Source organism: Misgurnus anguillicaudatus, chromosome 22 (assembly GCF_027580225.2).
Source record: "Misgurnus anguillicaudatus chromosome 22, ASM2758022v2, whole genome shotgun sequence".
Classification (NCBI taxonomy): Eukaryota; Metazoa; Chordata; class Actinopteri; order Cypriniformes; family Cobitidae; genus Misgurnus; species Misgurnus anguillicaudatus.
Window position 1 is genome coordinate 36,731,237 of NC_073358.2, and position 19,904 is coordinate 36,751,140.

Consider the following 19,904-nt stretch of genomic DNA (forward strand, 5'->3'; position numbering starts at 1 on the left):
GACAGCCATCTATGGTCAACTTGTAATCTGACATATTTAGTTTGGAGTGATTCAATTTAATAATAAGTATCTCTGTCTTATTGGAGTTTAACATATGGAAGTTTTTGCCATCCAGTCACTAATATCGCTAATACAGTCTGTTAGCTTAGAAAACTGGTGAGTTTCGCTAGGATGTGAGGAGATGTACAGCTGGGTTTCATCAGCCTAGCAGTGATAACTTACGTTATGTTTCCTGATAATGTCTCCTAGAGGTAACATATATAACGAGAACAGGATAGGACCTAGAACTGATCCCTGCGGTACGCCGTATTTAACTGGGGAGTGATATGACTCTTCCTCATTTACATAAAGTGGTTGGTTAGATATGATCTAAACCAGGCTAAGGCCTGATCACTGGTGACAACATAGTTTTCTAGTCTATTGAGTAAGATTGTTTGATCTATTGTGTGAAAGGCTGCACTAAGGTTTAGTAATATAAGACCTTGCTGCCACACGTTAATAAGGGAATATAGCGAATGCAAAAAAAATGATGGATTTACCTATTAAAAGATCATCAAATGTTATCATGTTCCATTAAGATATTTAGTAAATTTCCTACCGTTAATATAAAAAAAATATATTTTTTAATATTATTAATATGTGTTGCTAATTACTTCATTTGGACAACTTTAAAGGCATTTTTTTATTTTGCACCCTCAGATTCCAGATTTTCAAATAGTTGTATCTTGACTAAACGTTGTTCATAGACCAATGGAATGCTTATTAACTCCGCTTTCAGATGATGTATTAAATTTAAAAAAATTAACCCTTATAACTGGACCCTTGTGGCGCAGGGTCACATATGAACTCTTAAGGTACAAAGCAGTGGTACTGTAAATATATTTTACTACATATAATTTTTCTAACAGTGTAGGCCTATATATCCCAAACTTTACAAGTAAACTATTTACACATTTGAATTCTCTTTAATCTATTTAAAACAGGACCAAGCTATTTTTACCAGCAACACATATTTGGGAACAGAAAGATGACAGCCAACCTTTAATTCACCCAGCTGTCTTTCTTCAGTCAGCTATAGCTCAGAGTTGACCCTGTTAAAACTGTTTCTCTCCTCCTGCACCTGAGCTATTCTCTCAGCACTGTGAATTAAATTTCTTTATATCACCAGCTACGTTAATTGGTGTGTCACCTCACACCAGCTCTTTCTGTCATTCTGCTGGCTCTTGAGTAAAAACTCTGGTCTTTGGGTCAATTTCACAAAACGTCACCCCATCTGTTCTGAAACATCAAGATGCTATGCAGGTCGCTGCCACATGTTAATAAGGGAAGATGATGCATGCAACATATACTATAATCTGGGTCTAAATCTGACTTAAAATTTTATTTAAACCTGAAAATAAATGGAAAATGGTTTTATTTCGATGTGACTCTGAAATCCAGGCTGAAGTCTCAGAAGTTCATTTTAAAATTATGAAAACATTACAATTTTATTTCACTCACTGATTTCACTTTATGACCTCAGTCAGTGAATATTAAAGATATCAAGGTTATATTTTCACAGATTCTTCTTTACGTTATACAGGATCGATTTAAGTAGAAAACAGTAAATATATATATATATATATATATATATATATATATATATATATATATATATATATATATATATATATATATATATATATAATTTCTCTCTAGTAGTTTTAGATGTTTACTCTCAGGTCTGACCTTCAGTCCAGAGTTCTTGCGCATACGCAGACGTCCCATCCACATGTCTGTGAGGAGCATCTGGCTGCAGGTATGGGCGATGAAGTCCCTGTGCTTGGCGGCCACAGCCAGCTGCAGACAGGTGGCATTACTCCAGTTCTTCAGCTCATAGGTCAACAGCTTCATGGCCATCTGTTCATCCTGCTTATAAGACTGATCCAGCAGCTCCACAGCCAGCTGACCAAACTCTCTGATTAATGTAAAAACAATGCAATACTTCCGTAATACAGACACATTCACATTCATGTAAGCACACGTGATAATAGATTAACTGTACTATCGTACAAAAAGCATCAGTGTGCAGGTATACTGTATATAGAAAGAGGAATACAGTAGGTTTAATGAGCACTTATGAATTTTATGAGTATTTGTGGTCAGTCGCTTTGCCTTTGATGGGAGGCCAGTCTGGCACATGACAGATGGTTTCTTCCACATTTCCCAGCAATCAGAATCGTGTTTAAATCTCCTCCAAAGCTTTTATTCCTAAGGATAAGGGCCTAAAGTACTGTATAAAAAGTAAAGAAGTCTTTTAAAACCATCATACCGTGAGTTCTGGTTGAGCTCCTGTGAGATGTCATCTACCATGTCATTCTCTGATGCTTCATGAGCCATGGCTTTGCAGAGTTTGCAGGCCACCAGAGCTTTGGCCATGGCCTCCTCGCCGTGCTGCCAGAAGAACAGGGCCATCTTCTGCCGTTTCATCAGCACAGCCCAAACCATAAGCTCGTGGAATGGGAACGCAAAGTGATTGATTTCCGGGTCATCCAAGTCAATATCCACTTCCTCTTCCCGCTTCCGTGTGGTTTTCTGACGTTCTCGTCTGATGGGCATGTCATCCTAAAAAAGCACAGAAGCACTATTATTCGTATAATAATAAGTGAGCAAATCAAGATTCAAAGCAGTTAATTAACAATAATCATTTCTAATTATTTTTTTCCTAGTTTGAATAGAATTTAATTAAATGTAATGATTCAGTTAAACCCTTTTAAAAGCCTAAGATAACTGTAGGTAATTACAACATTTAGTGTTGTTTTTAAGGTCTCTGAATGTGCAATACTAGCAGCAATTTCACTGCAAATCTTTATCACGTGAAACACTCAAATCAATTGAAACCTTAAACGAAACAGTTTCAATGAATCTCGGCTGGGATTTTATTGGAAAGCTGCGGGAAACATGAAATTAAGAAACAGGTCTCACCTCCATTCCAAGCAGCTTTAGGGCTTTTGGCTACATTACAAATAAACAAACAAACACATACAAGACAGAAATAGCAAGACATGTTAGATTTGATGCTTACAATTTTTAAAACATTTTATTCGGCTTCTGCTGCATACTGAGATTAAATCGCATCATGAAATGTGTTTCTAAAAGCATTGCATGTCTAATGAGCGGATAGGATTTTTCATGCTATGCAGTGATAAATTTAGTTGCTCTCTGGTGGCACCGCTGATGTCTGATTTATTTTAAGCCTACACTGTCGTTCATGTAGAATGTGTGTGTATATGCATGAAAGATAAAATGAAGGGCATGCATATGCTTACAAATTTCACATTTATGCATTTGACAGACCCTTTTATCTAAAGATACACAGCAAAATGTGTGTGTTTCCTGAGAATCCAAGTGCCATGATCTACACCGAAAGAAAATGGTACAAAAGCTGTCACTGATGTGGTACCCTTTCAAAAAGTACACCTTGTACCTAAAGTGTTCATATTCGTACCTCAGAGGTACATAATCAGCAAGCTATATTGCATTTAAAAGACGCCTAATAACAAACCGATCAGATGTGAACATTTAATAGATGTCTAACCCAAAAATAAATAAAATAAAATAGATAAACAATTAAAAACCAAACACCTTGTAAACACAGTTGACTTTGCTTACATGATGGAATATCATGCATCTCGCAAGTTATTTTGGGAAAAAACAACATGTTTATTTTTACTGTATAGTGCAGATTATATCGAGTTAACCTAGATGGTGAAATGACAGCTATTGCTTGCTTGGTACTGGGTCTAAATGTATACATATATGTACCTAAATGGTACATATTAGGACATTTAATGGGAACCATCCCAGTGACAGCTTTTTCCAGCTCTGCTACAAGAACACTATTATATCCTGAGACTCTAGCATGATAGAGCAGAGATAAATCATTTCTTTGTGACTCTCACATTATGAGTCAGAGGACCAAGACTTGTGATTTAGATCCCTGAGCCTTGTGAGGTGTTAAAATGTGAAAATTTTATATTATCCAGGTGTCAGTGGCTTGGGTTTTGGCTAAAATTTACTCTGCACAGTATCTGTGTAAAAAAATCTCTGCACTGAATATCAAGTTTGTGGTAGGTTCATATTTTCTGTGCTGCGCCTCTGCTGCGAAATATACTTTCACCCCTTTTCCCAGGTGTGTCATGCTGATAAAGGCATGAGCAAAGCACATTACAAATTTCCTTTGGAAAAAAAACGTTTATATGTATGGGAACGAAGGAAAATAACCCCTATGTTTGAAAAGCAATTTTAGAAAACAAACATTTAAATTGCAGAGGTAAATAAAGATATGAAGAGCTGAGATGTTTAGGTTCAGTAATATAATGGCAATGAAAAGGTTATTAGTCAGTAATTGAAATACTTTTCACAAATGTGCTTTAGTTATTTCATTGGTATTAAACAAATTTGACTTGTGTACAGTTACTCTTCACCGTCCTAAAAGAATAAAGGTAAAAGGCTTAAAAATTCATTTCAACGAGTAAAAATATCTCACACTGTGACGTACGTGTGCTGCATTCATTCAGTTCTTCTTCCGTGCACTTAGAGGAGTTTGCTTAAAATCTTCATGGCATTTAAAGAATTCTGCCAACAAAGCGGTATTTCTGAGTGGCCTGAGACCAGTGTTGGGGGTAACGCATTACAATAATGCGCATTACATAAAAATATTACTTTTCTGAAGTAACGAGTAAAGTAACGCATTACTTTATAAATGTAAACATTATTATTTGAGTTACCTTTTTTTAAAAAGTAATGCAAGTTACTTTTTAATTTAATTAATTAAATAAAAGAAATAATGTACTGAATTACACTAAACATATTAACGTAGAATTACGCACTCTGTGCACCTGAGCAGGAACAGTTTGAGACAGAAACGGAGATGTAAGGCAGAGCTTCACATTTTTGCGATCATAAAAAACACATGCAAGGCCTGAAAGAGATCAAGCCTCAGCCAAGTAAGGCCATGTTTACATTAGAGCATTTGCGTTTTAAAACGGCATTTTAAAATGAAAACGATCCTCGTTTATACTGGCATTTTAAAAAGAATCTTCATCCACACTATACACCACAATAAACGCATGAAACATGACCAATCATGTAACTGGGCATGCGCATAAAAGTGTAAAATAACTTATTACTCTAATAATAGCTTACCTTTGCGCGTTTACGCAGCCTAGGGGTGTGCGATATTGACAAAAAGTCATACCTGGGTCCTTTGCTGACAACTATAACAGACACTATTTTTGAACCTATAAAAATGTGTTTGGGAAAGTCTTATACTGTTCTATCCCCCCCCCCCCCCCCTACAACATATGTATATGATTAATAGGTTAATTTTGATTTTATAACTAAACAGAAAGGTCTTTATGATTTAAAAAGAAAGCATTCAAGTGAACAGTACTAAATAGTAGCGAACTTGAAGCAAAAATAAATTTCAGCAAATGCAAACTTCAATTAAACATAAGAGGTGAAGTGTTGCTTTAGCCTACCAGAAATGCTTATTGCATTAATTTTTAAAAGTGTGCGAGGTCCGTGCACGTCCTTCGCTAGCAACACACAAATAGCTAAAAGCGCAAGCGCCTAAACGAGCATTATATTAATGACGTTGAGTTTATTGTTTTTATTAATTTATATTCACAAAACTTATCAACAAAACATCGATTAAAATTAAGGGACAAATTATCTGAAACGAAAGTCATTTTAAAGTAGCAAACAAAACTTACATTAAACTGGAAAATAATGTCTGACCCATTACAATTCTCCCTTCATATTGGCCTTTGCAACGCCTATATGGCGTTTAAAATTACAGTCTATCTTTCGTAAGCTAACTAAATTTAAACAAAACATAAACACATTAAACCCAACAATACTCAAACATTAATATAAAACAGACATTATCTATAAGGATACATGTTAAAACAATCCAATATAGTGTTTATAAAAGCTGGTTGGTAGATGTTTACTATTTTTGGCAAAACCTCCGTTGCAAACCAACATTTACATGAATAAAATAATTTTTACTTTGAAAATGATGCGCTGTCACGTTAACATCAGCTGTTCGTTTACATAAGACTCCGTCTACGTTCATTTACACTCAGAGCAACGTCTAAGTTCTCAAACTAAAACAGGGTCTTCAGCGTTTGCGAACGAATCCGTTTATTAGGGTCGAAAACGGTGATGTAGTGTAGATGAAAGGCGTAAACGTAGTAAAAGTAACGCGTTTTAAAGGATAAACGCATTAATGTAAACATAGCCTAAGAAAAAGTAATGCAAAAGTACTGCAAAAGTAACCTAAGCATTACTTTCCATGAAAAGTAACTAAGTAACACAATTTTTATGAATATATTTATGTTTTCATTTAAAAAAATACTAGTACACCAATTGACACAGACTGGTTACACCACATTGACATTTTTGCAATTTTCACCCACATATTCTTTCAAAATGAAATAAAACCAAAAATTTTAGACTTGGTCCTCAAAAAGAGAATGTATGCAAGTAATCTGCAAATTTATTTTGAAATTTTAACCCTTTTACATTTAATTGAAACATACAGACACAAAATAATTAACGTCACGTCATTGACCCTAATATCATAATGTCATTTTTGATGGAGGTGGAGTTTAATGGATTTTTCATCTGAGCTCTTCATATATTTCTACAGGTCATCACCAAACTATGTTCAACAGAGAAATTTTAAGGTTAAACACATACTCTCTTGGGTCCAAACAGGTTGTGATAGAGGGTCCGAAATCTCTTTCTGGTATAATTGCAGCGATAGGCTCCACCCATGAGGTATTCGATGACCAATCCGATGTCAATTAGGCTGATGCGGTAGTCAGGGGGAAGGTTACCCTGAAGACAAAAAGGTTACTTTTATAGTGGCACTGAACACTCTGCAACAGTATTGGCTAAATATCTGACAAGCGGCAAGGTCAGACAAAACCAGCATTCACACTAACTAACACACCCATACACACTTACTCTACAAACACTAGAAGGAATCAAGATAATGGAAGAAGATTGGCTGATTCACCTTGAGGTAGATCCAACTGAACCCTGGATATTCTTGCTTGGAAAGAACACACAAGGTCAGTTAGACAGAATCATATTAAAGGGACAAAGTGAACCATCGCCAGTGACGCCAACAAAGTTACTGATCAGGGCTTGAACTGACTATGATATAGATGTGCCTTAAAGCAAAAACAAAAGCATGAGTACACAAGGAAATGAGTCCAATAATGAGCCGGACAAGGTATGAGCACGAGGTATTTAAAGCGAATGAAGAAGCATGATTCCTCAGTTATTCATTTAACGGATTAATTTATAGTCATGTTTCTCAACATTAGTGAGCTTTTCCAATTAAAGACTCCTTATCAGGGTGTTGAGCTAGTGAGAATTAGACTAAGACTTAACAATACAAAGAGAAGAACATGAATACTTAAGATTTCTCCTTTCATTAAGTCTACACTCCAAATCCCTATTAGCAAAATTTGATCACAATCCCACCTCGAGACTATAACAAGGCTCTGCTCTGGTTCTTCAAATCTCAACGCAGAACCACAGTGGACCTTATAAGCTGAGATATTAACTTTAGCATCATCAAATACCACAATATTATTCAACTGGCTCATCGGAGACATGCAATGGTGCTGGATATTATAAGAGTAAGACTTGTCTCTGTGGACACACAGCATATGTTTGTGCCCTCAAATGCTTTGATAGAAAAGATCACATCAAGCTGAATATAAAAATTAAACCTCACAGTTAACCTCAACTGAATCATTTCTAATAAAAAAAACATGTTCTTCTTGTAATGAGTCATTTCTCATCTTAGGAAGGGATTACAGTATTTGCATATACACATATGTCACTACAGAAATCACCATCGTGCAAGTAAACAACCATTCTTTTATTAAAAATGCATACTTGCAAATAGTAATTTAGACAAACTATACACTACTTAAAAAGCAACAAACCCATCATTTTGACCATTTATTAGTCCGAAACAAGCAGAGGACACAGACAGAACCAAAGTAAGCAACCAACTAGCCAAATCTGTCTGTCAAGCTAGGCAACAAGAAAAACACCTCAGCCAAATGTGCAACACAAATCTAAGACTAATCTACCACCTACACACACACACACTTGCATATCCATTCACACACATGCATACAAAAACACACAGACTCAGCTGCATGCATAGGGACTTCTTACCTTTTTTACATCTCTGACAAGGTGGTACAGGGTGTTGGACGGCCCATGTCTCTGTTAAAGCCAAACAGAAACACAACTGACCTTTAACAAACACCAACAATAGGTAAACACATCAAACAGCATGTTAATTCGGAAACACACAATGTAAAAAGCAAACATATCAAGAAGGCTGAGGTTTCTGCTACAGTGATGGATGTAGATGCATTACCGTATTATAGAGCTCCTCGAGTCTGGACAGCGTCAGAAAACGATGCATGCTCACGCCATTCTCTATCAACAACTTCACAAAATCCACTCTGTCCAGCACCAAAGCATCCAGCATAGCCTTCTCCAGAGAACCAACCTGAGGACATATATAAAAAAACTCATGGTACCACACACAATGAAATGGATCAAAAACTACTTTGTCTTACTTTTCAACACACTCTAAATCAGGGGGTTTCAAACTATATGATGTCAAGAACCCCCAGATATGATGAACCTTGAGGAACTCCTGCCTAAAATATATATCAGTTCATATATATTTCATGTATGGCGAATATAATCGGCTACCCTTAGAGTAATGCTGAATGCGTAAACCTGAAAATAAACATTTTCAATTTAAATTTATTTGTACTGCAGCAACTTTGACAATAAATCTTGTTTCACAGCAGCTTTACAAGGATTACTGCCTCACAAGCCTGACTGAGTGTAGGGAACAGTAATAAGGAAAACACACAAAAAAGATACAAACCAACCAAATATGATTCTGAAATAGCAAGAAATGAGAGATAAACTCCTAATTAATAACTAATGCTACATTTTTCTTTGTTTTTTTCTCAGAAATTGTCTTGGGACCCCTAGAACCTCCTGGAGGCCCCCTGGGGGTCCACGGACCCCAGTTTAAAAAAATCCTGATCTAAAAATCACTAAAATAAGATATACACTGCAAAAAATGATTTTCAAGAAAACAATTTCTTAGTATTTTTGTCTTGAGCCCCTAAGGGGACAAGGAGAAAAAATTATATAGCGTTTAGTTTTTACGTGTGCACACGAAACTAAACTTTAAAAAAAATTCTGCACATGAAGGTTTCACGTGAGCACACGAAAGTTCCACGTGAGCACACAAAAGTTTCACGTGAGCACGTGAAAGTTTCACGTGAGCATGCAAAAGTTTCACGTGAGTACATGAAACTAAACTTTAGATTTTTTTACTCCAATGTCACCTTAGGGGCTCGGTAAAAACAAGACAAAAATACTATCATTTTTTTGCAGTGTATTTACTGAAAAAATAAGAAGACGCAAGCAATAATGTATAGATTCCAGAGAAATTTAAAAGAGTTTAGTGAAGTTTATGCCTTAACCTCCTAAGACCTGGTGTGTCCACCAGTGGCAGCTCGTGACTCCTCATTCAAGGATGCGCTAATAAAGTGTTCGGAGTATCATGTGTGTGTTTCCCTTTTCCAAAATATGTGACCTGCGTGTCGAGAGATCCTGTGCGCTTGACGTGTTTTGTCAAAATAAGTGCCTTCTGCACACGCGTCAAAACTGTTTATGATAAGAGAGACGCTCACGTGTACAAAATACACGCAAGACACTCACTTAACATTCAACTCTGATTACGCATGAGATTATGCAAGTATCTGGCAAACGCGAGTGTCTCTTTTCATAAACCCTTTAGACGCGTCTGCAGCAGGCACTTATTTTGACAAGCCACGTGATGCACACACGATCTCTCAAAGCGCAGAACACATATTTTGAAATAACGAACCACACACATGATGGGCTACATACATGTTGTGACGAACTTCGCATCGTGCGCCCTCAAAAACGAAGTCACCGGCCACCACTGGTGTCCACATACATGGACATCACATTTTTTGTTGTTTGCACCATAATACTTAATTATGTGTAACTGGAACCTGTTGTACACAAACGTGAACAATTACACTGCTTAATATTTGGTTATTAAATTTATTGGTTCTTCCTAACCCCAAATAGCTAGAAAAAATAAAAAATGCAAGACCAAAGCAGATCAGGTCTTAGGAGGTTAAACCAGAAAAATCTTTCGGATTTTTTAGACTGTTTAAATCTGCTCTCTTATTTGTAGGCCTCACTGGATAAATGTGTCTGCTAAATGAAATAAATGTAAAACGTAAAGCTGTTTGCCAGTGGTGTGGGGAAATATATTGTCTTTCCTTTTGAATTAGATCCACTCACCCCACAAGCAAACAGCTTTTTCTTGTTTTAGCCAAACACATAACAAACATTTATAGCATTTCTCTGAAAGCGAGACATAAAATCTTGCATTGTTTTGGATCTTATGTACAGTAAATATATCTTGTTTTAAGCATATTCAGCTAAACAAGACAAAAAAAAGAAACGTAAGAAAAAGATTTTTGGCAGTGTACAACCATGAATTTCCTTACATACATTTTAATTGGTTAAAAAGCAGCAAAATCCAATACTGTTTTACAGTTTTAACACCTACATTATTAATCATTCTGTGATCAATAATGTATGCACATATTTACTCAGAGATGTGTTTGTGTGTGCATAATGCCTACAGGCCACTGCTGTCCGTAAATGAAGATCTGGCTGCGAGCGATGTCGACTCTGTTCCAGGCCAAAGCCAGACTCAGCTGATCAGGAGCGGATGCATTGGCACCTGGACAAGAAAGCCACATAATTACATTTCACTCACTTGCTTTAAACACAGCGGGGAAAAGGCCTGAAAAATGCTAATTACCTACTATAAAATGACAGATGCGATGTGTAAATGCCTATTAAAAATCAGCTAATTTTCAAGCTGATGCTTTTAAGCTCCTCACCTCCTCTCACAAGCATACAGAAACTCAAGGTTTCCCTATCCTTTACTGGTTCTTATATCATTACAATACATACTGTTATGTATGTGTGTTTAATGGGATGATTGTAGAGATAAATCAAGGACGAAAGTACCCTCCAGGGTCTTTTATATTCTGCTCTGGCCCTTATGTTTCACTAATAAACCCTGAGCAACAGGACATTTGTCTTTACTTACTCTGGCCTGATGTTTCTACATTTACTGTTACGAGTATAATCTTTTTTTACGCACAGTTCATTAAACAGACACCTCTGTGCCTTGTCTAGGTGTCTCCATGTATAAAGCATATTTGCATAATGGCTGTTAAATACTATAATATACTACGTGACTCATTTTATGGACTGTTAAACCTAAAATAAGGATGTGGTCTTTGGGTGAATATGACTGCAGTGTAAGATCCTTTCTGTATCGCTTGAGTTAGTTTTGCAAGTTATGATAAAAACTGGAACTCTGAATGGTTGCATCTTGCAACCAAAACAAAGCAACGGTAGATTCATGACTTCCTGTCCTGGAGCTGAAGCGCCCACAGGGAGTCATCAAACCTTGGCACGCATTGATTTGATAGATATTTGGAATTAAAACTTGGAAAGGTCAACAGAACAACTGCAGACCCTGGAACACATTTTTCAATATTATATTGAACCTAATGGTGCTCCTGGGTTCAGAACACACAGGATATTGGTGCCATTGGGTCCTGCTGTGACCATTTCCCTTATTTTTATCAGCCATTACAAGAGACTGCTTCTTGCTATTTCATGACTATTTCAACTAAGCAATACTGTGGACCGATGTCATCAGAAAGGCACAGTTTATCAGTCAAGAATAGAGAAATAATGACCTGTGGAAATAAAAAGACCCAGGGTAAAATATAGATTTGATAATGGGCAACACTAACTGCGGCATTAAACTTAAGGCTCTGTAGCTGCAGAAAGGTGCTTTAACAGCATATATACTGTAAATATGGGTGTCTATATAATTGCAGGGACATTTGGGGACGATTTCTGGGACAGGGTTTATGTTAAAGGTCCCATTCTTTCTATGTTTTTGAAGCTTTGATTGTGTTTACAGTGCACAATATAACAGTGTTACAGTGTTCATGTTTCACGTGTAAAAAACAAAGTATTTTTTACACGATTGACTTATCTGTATAGCGCTGTTTTCACTGTCCTAAAAACGACCTGATATCTTCCTTGTTCTATGAAGTACCTTCTTCAGAAATATGTAACGAGTTCTGATTGTGTAGTTTGTTTAGTGTGTTGTGATTTGATAGCGCATTAGCTTGCCGTTAGCTTAGCTGCTGACTGACGTATTTCTGTGGGCGGAGTTTAGTCAAAAAACTGTTCTACTGACGTCATTAAAGCAGGAAGTAGAGGGCTGTAGTCCAAACCGGCTTTTCCCTGTAGTCTTTTATCATTTTACAGGTATTATTTATGCTATTATAGCAACATTACACACTAACTAGGGTTTAAAAATGGGATCAGGAAGAATGTGACCTTTAAGCAAAGACTAGGTCTTAGGGGTTGTGCACACCAAAACTTTTAAACGCGACTGAAAACGCCTGGAGGGCCGAATGCTTTCTTTAGCTGAGCGCTTTGGTAGCTGTGATACTTCAGCTGTGAGCCGATTGCTTGCTGTGATACTTGTCCCGCCCCTCCTCCCCTGTAATTGGACGGCCGTGTGAGAACTGACATTGACGAGTTTTTCACTCAAAGTTGAATATTTTTGAACTCTCGGCGCTCAGCGCTGAGTGCAAAAAAACCCGAGCGCTGGTTTTCAGAGCGGAAAAAAATGCTAGCTGCTTGCTTATTTGACACCTGCTTTGCTTAATTGGAATCAATTGAAAACATGCGCCGGCCGCGAGCGTAAAAGCTTTGGTGTGTCCAGCCCCTTAGTTATATTAGTATATTTAACTGTTTCCTCGCCAATGACAAGTTATCTCGTCAATTAAGAGAAAACGTTTCCCTGCCAATGACGAGTATTTACGGCAATCCGTAATACCGCTATTATCCACCAACTTATAAAACCCGGAAGTATAGGGCACCGCTGTATGTCTGTGTATGTTTTGAGGATCTCTCTGTATCTGATCTCTAACAAAAGTCCTTCACAAAAATGGAAATAATTTTTCCTTGGAAAGTCTGTAACTAGCATACAATATATTTTCTGAATTAGCAGCAACCGATCGCTTATTGAAGCATGCTATAAAAGAACATTACTTAAAAGCATGCATTTTAAATATATTTTCTCTATAGCAATACCTGTTTACTGTATGTACATATTTATTAGGGCTGTCATATATTTAGAATCAAAATGACAAAAATCTAAATAATCATAATAAAAATCACATGTCAATATTTGAGGGGAAAAGACCCTAAATGAAGATAATTTGACATGACTAATTAATAGACATTTCAAAACTTTTGCGCCTGAAGCAATACGGTTATGTAATAAATGTAGGTGATTTTTTATACTGGTTTTTTTGTGGTTTGTGTGTGTTTAAATTTATATGTTTAGGTGTTGTGAGACACCATGTAAGCTTAAATGAATTGCCCCAAGGGGATCAATAAAGCTCTAAACTAAACCACGCACTGTAAAAAATCTTAAAGTTTTAAAATCTCAGTTTTACAAGTGATTTCAATAACTATTATTTATCTTGACAAAAGATGAGTTGCTACAACTTATAAAATACATATAACATTAGTTATTACAACTCATCTCAAGATAAATAATAGTAAGTTGAAATGATTGTAAATCTGAGTTGATTAAACAAAAAAATTTAAGTCAGCCAAAAAATTTTACAGTGTGGTGATCAAAACACTACATATATATATTATGTAACATTTAACCACATTATCATTATGTGAATCCCTTTCTAAAGTCTCTTTCCAAAACATCACTTTACAATAATTTTACAACGTCTATGAAATTAACTGACTTCTAATTGCCTGTAGGAACTCAAATATCAAATATTCACTGCTCGTTGACTATATATAAACTGATATATTTCTTACACAATCATTAAAGGAATAGGAGCTGGGGACTGGATGAGTAAAGCATTCTTTAGATGTACTCCACAGCACTATGAATTATGTACAAGTCGTGCTGCTGGGTCTCTAAACACATGGAGCTATTGGAGGACAGGCCTGACTGAAACACAGATGTGATATGGATTTAAAGCGTGTCTTAAGAAGTATAAACAGTAGATCTTATACTTTACTCCCTTATCTAAAGTCTAAAATCCAACTCAATCCTGTTGACTTTTTGATTGCGGGCATTGAGAAACTAAAATAGTTATGTGGCAGGTGGATAAGTGTTTAACGGTGACCCGTGAATTTAGATATTTGTTCTGGCAAGGAATTTATACACACTTCGAAATAAAGTTGCTACAAAAGGGTTTTCACAGTGATGCACAGAAGAACTATTTTTGGTTCTCCAAAGAACTATTGAATCAAAGGTTCTTAGGAGAACCATATCTTTCTCTTTTAAAGTCTAAAAAAAACTTTTTCCACAACAAAGAACCTTTTGTGAAACAAAAAATGTGTGCATGTGTGATATATAAAACTTATAGTTTTTAAAGGAGCTAATGGACAGATACCACAGTGAACGCTGAGGTGCATGCCTGAAAAGTCACATTATTTGACATTTAATTTTTCACAACAATTTATTATTACCTTTTAGAAGAGCTGTAAGAATAGCCAGGTCAATGTCCTGGTGTCCCTCTGATCCCATCCGGAACACTGTTATCTGTGAGAAATATCATCACATTATTATAAACAAAAGATACATGATTATAATAACTATTCAAAGGGATAGTTCACCAAAAAATTATTTATTTATAAATAAATTATTTATTATCAAGCTTCTCCAAACTTTTTTTGTTCTATTGAATACAAAGAAAGATATTTTGAATCTTTGTAACCAAACAGATCTGGGGCACCATTGGCCTTCATAGTAGAAAATAATAATATTACGGAAGTGAATGGTGCCCCAGATCTGTTTTGTTATTAAAATGTTTTTAAAATATCTTTTGTGTACTCAGCAGAACAAAGACATTTATACAGGTTTGAAACAACTAGAGGGTAGTAAATTATGAGATAATTTTAATTTTTCAGTGAACTATCCCCTTAAGAGTTAACTGGAGTAATACATTGTAGGCATTGTGGCAGTTCTGTAATAACTGCAACCACACATATAAAAGGGCACATTGCAGTTTCATATGCGACCTCTGATAGGGATAAATGAATAGAATGTTGTAAACGATAGACTTGTATCTTAGAGTTAGTAAAAAAGAAAACAATGATATTTTAAAGCATAGCTCACACAATGAAACTGGATAAGGTACAGGGACTTTTATTATTATTATTATCAAAAAAAAAAGATTAAGACAGAAAACAACATCAGATTGGAACATCTATAGTAATACAATATGGGCGTTGTGGCAGTTCTGTAATAACTGCATCCACACATATGAAGGGCACCTTGCAGCTCCATATGCGACGCGTGTGGTTCTGAATTCTGAACACTTATAATACTGTGGACAGGCCATTAATCTAAAGCCTGTCATTTGAACAATCCACCTTTCATTCAATATTCCATCTGAGCCTGGTGTGGACTAATGAACTAATCTGTGGAAGTAGGAGGAGATGGTGTTTTCATTTTCATCCTCCAAAGGAACCATGAAATTATGGCACATCCAGGGTAGGAGTGAGCTTTAAAGGAGGTGGTGACAGAAAATGTATTGGAGCAGTTTAGTGTGTTTAAATGACTAAACACATAATCCTTCAATCTGCCTCATAGTTCCCTACCAACGCATAGAGTAATAGTAATATATCTATGTGTATGTCTTTGGGTTCTGTGAAACGTTTTTGCTGTTGATATTGCAGAGGAAATGAAATGTGATCATATCAAAACAAGCACTTCATCTCTTCTACAAAGAGTTTGGTACCAGGCAATTACTGAAGTGACTGTTATTGATGATGTGACTATGGAGGTCACCCAGCCGCCACTGAGTGTATATGTGTGTCAAATAAGCATAATGGTATTGGCCTTTAAAATATGTATTTCTATACGGTGTGTCAATTTAACTCCTTTTCTTTCTGTTTGGGTTAGAAACAATATTGTGATATTATAGGAATGATCATATTTAAAGGAATAGTCCACCCAAAATGAAAAATTGCACATATTTTACTCCCTCAGGTCATCCGTATATGACTTCCTTTCTTCAGCCATATTCAGTTATATTAAACAATATCCTGATTCTTTTCAGCTTTATAATGGCATTGAATAGTATCCCATTTTGTAAAGAACCTTCATCCATCAAAAACATGCAGTTATTAAAGGCAAAGTCTTTTAAGGTGAAGGCAAAGCGATAGGTTTTTCTAAGGAGAGATATTTAAACTTTACAAACGTATGCATATCCACGATAGAGTTAAGGTCAGGTGGAAGGGTGAACTCTGACTCAACATTACAAAAACCCATTGCTTCATCTATTCTAGAAGACATATTAATTATCATTTTATTTTTTTTACATAAAACACACTTTTATTAAATAGATTTAATATCCTTTAAATGATTTAAATAAACTCTATCAACAATTATTTGGAAATTGATTTACATTGGATTTACGTCAAAAACCAACGTTGGATTTAGGTTGGATTTACATCAAAACCCAATGTTGGATTTAGGTTGGATTTATGTCAAAACCCAACATTGGATTGATGTTGGATTGACGTTGGATTTACCCAACATTGGTTTTAGATTAGATTTACGTCACATTCCAAAACGTTGACGTAACATATTTTACTCCCTCAGGTCATCTGTAAATCTAACGTCTTTTGACGTAAATCTAACGTCAATCCAACGTTGGATTGTGACATAAATCCAACCCAAATCCAACCTAAATCCAATGTTGGGTTTTGACGTAAATCCAACCTAAATCCAACGTTGGATTGTGACGTAAATCCAACCTAAATCCAATGTTGGGTTTTGACGTAAATCCAACCTAAATCCAACGTTGGATTGTGACGTAAATCCAACCTAAATCCAACGTTGGGTTTTGACGTAAATCCAACCTAAATCCAACCTAAATCCAATGTTGGGTTTTGACATAAATCTAACCTAAATCCAACGTTGGGTTTTGACATAAATCCAACCTAAATCCAACCTAAATCCAATGTTGGGTTTTGACGTAAATCCAACCTAAATCCAATGTTGGGTTTTTACATAAATCTAACCTAAATCCAACGTTGGGTTTTGACGTAAATCCAACCTAAATCCAACCCAAATCCAATGTTGGGTTTTGACATAAATCCAACCTAAATCCAACCTAAATCCAATGTTGGATTGTGACGTAAATCCAACCTAAATCCAACGTTGGGTTTTGAAGTAAATCCAACCAAAATCCAACGTTGGATTGTGACGTAAATCTAACCTAAATCCAACATTGGGTTTTGAAGTAAATCCAACCTAAATCCAACCTAAATCCAATGTTGGGTTTTGACATAAATCTAACCTAAATCCAACGTTGGGTTTTGACAAATCCAACCTAAATCCAATGTTGGGTTTTGACGTAAATCCAACCTAAATCCAATGTTGGGTTTTGACATAAATCTAACCTAAATCCAACGTTGGGTTTTGACGTAAATCCAACCTAAATCCAACCTAAATCCAATGTTGGGTTTTGACATAAATCCAACCTAAATCCAACGTTGGGTTTTGACGTAAATCCAACCTAAATCCAATGTTGGGTTTTGACGTAAATCCAACCTAAATCCAACGTTGGGTTTTGACGTAAATCCAACCTAAATCCAACCTTGGATTGTGACGTAAATCTAACCTAAATCCAACGTTGGGTTTTGACGTAAATCCAACCTAAATCCAACATTGGGTTGTGACGTAAATCCAACCTAAATCCAACCTTGGATTGTGACGTAAATCTAACCTAAATCCAAGGTTGGGTTTTGACGTAAATCCAACCTTGGATTGTGACGTAAATCTAACCTAAATCCAAGGTTGGGTTTTGACGTAAATCCAACCTAAATCCAACGTTGGATTGTGACGTAAATCCAACCTAAATCCAACGTTGGGTTTTGACGTAAATCCAACCTAAATCCAATGTTGGATTGTGACGTAAATCCAACCTAAATCCAACGTTGGATTGTGACGTAAATCCAACCTAAATCCAACGTTGGGTTTTGACGTAAATTCAACCTAAATCCAACCTAAATCCAATGTTGGGTTTTGACATAAATCTAACCTAAATCCAACGTTGGGTTTTGACATAAATCCAACCTAAATCCAACCTAAATCCAATGTTGGGTTTTGACGTAAATCCAACCTAAATTTAATGTTGGGTTTTGACATAAATCTAATCTAAATCCAACGTTGGGTTTTGACGTAAATCCAACCTAAATCCAACCCAAATCCAATGTTGGGTTTTGACATAAATCCAACCTAAATCCAACCTAAATCCAATGTTGGATTGTGACGTAAATCCAACCTAAATCCAACGTTGGGTTTTGAAGTAAATCCAACCAAAATCCAACGTTGGATTGTGACGTAAATCTAACCTAAATCCAACATTGGGTTTTGAAGTAAATCCAACCTAAATCCAACCTAAATCCAATGTTGGGTTTTGACGTAAATCCAACCTAAATCCAACGTTGGATTGTGACGTAAATCCAACCTAAATCCAATGTTGGGTTTTGACGTAAATCCAACCTAAATCCAACGTTGGATTGTGACGTAAATCCAACCTAAATCCAACGTTGGGTTTTGACGTAAATCCAACCTAAATCCAACCTAAATCCAATGTTGGGTTTTGACATAAATCTAACCTAAATCCAACGTTGGGTTTTGACATAAATCCAACCTAAATCCAACCTAAATCCAATGTTGGGTTTTGACGTAAATCCAACCTAAATCCAATGTTGGGTTTTGACATAAATCTAACTTAAATCCAACGTTGGGTTTTGACGTAAATCCAACCTAAATCCAACCCAAATCCAATGTTGGGTTTTGACATAAATCCAACCTAAATCCAACGTTGGGTTTTGACGTAAATCCAACCTAAATCCAACCTAAATCCAATGTTGGATTGTGACGTAAATCCAACCTAAATCCAACGTTGGGTTTTGAAGTAAATCCAACCAAAATCCAACGTTGGATTGTGACGTAAATCTAACCTAAATCCAACATTGGGTTTTGAAGTAAATCCAACCTAAATCAAACCTAAATCCAATGTTGGGTTTTGACATAAATCTAACCTAAATCCAACGTTGGGTTTTGACATAAATCCAACCTAAATCCAATGTTGGGTTTTGACGTAAATCCAACCTAAATCCAATGTTGGGTTTTGACATAAATCTAACCTAAATCCAACGTTGGGTTTTGACGTAAATCCAACCTAAATCCAACCTAAATCCAATGTTGGGTTTTGACATAAATCCAACCTAAATCCAACGTTGGGTTTTGACATAAATCCAACCTAAATCCAACCTAAATCCAATGTTGGGTTTTGACGTAAATCCAACGTAAATCCAACCTAAATCCAACGTTGGGTTTTGACGTAAATCCAACCTAAATCCAACCTTGGATTGTGACGTAAATCTAACCTAAATCCAACATTGGGTTTTGACGTAAATCCAACCTAAATCCAACATTGGATTGTGACGTAAATCTAACCTAAATCCAAGGTTGGGTTTTGACGTAAATCCAACCTAAATCCAACGTTGGATTGTGGCGTAAATCCAACCTAAATCCAACGTTGGGTTTTGACGTAAATCCAACCTAAATCCAACGTTGGATTGTGGCG

At 36.1% G+C, this 19,904-nt stretch overlaps 1 protein-coding gene across 15 annotated transcripts in view; it reads right to left on the bottom strand.

Annotated features, from left to right (window-relative positions):
- Positions 1-19,904, bottom strand: part of trpm3 (transient receptor potential cation channel, subfamily M, member 3) — a 177,955-nt gene that overhangs the window by 17,454 nt on the left and 140,597 nt on the right. For 7 of the 15 annotated variants that reach the window (XM_055199102.2, XM_055199093.2, XM_055199091.2 and 4 more), the window contains exons 9-17: positions 14,764-14,836; positions 10,797-10,897; positions 8,459-8,593; positions 8,251-8,301; positions 7,070-7,105; positions 6,748-6,888; positions 2,965-2,994; positions 2,312-2,604; positions 1,729-1,957 (exon numbers count right to left, since the gene is read on the bottom strand). In XM_055199102.2, the coding sequence (XP_055055077.2) occupies positions 1,729-1,957; positions 2,312-2,604; positions 2,965-2,994; positions 6,748-6,888; positions 7,070-7,105; positions 8,251-8,301; positions 8,459-8,593; positions 10,797-10,897; positions 14,764-14,836 (1,089 nt within the window). Of the gene's footprint in view, positions 1-1,728; positions 1,958-2,311; positions 2,605-2,963; positions 2,995-6,747; positions 6,889-7,069; positions 7,106-8,250; positions 8,302-8,458; positions 8,594-10,796; positions 10,898-14,763; positions 14,837-19,904 lie in introns of those variants that run through there. The other 8 variants (XM_055199095.2, XM_055199103.2, XM_055199092.2 and 5 more) reach the window with 2 other exon arrangements.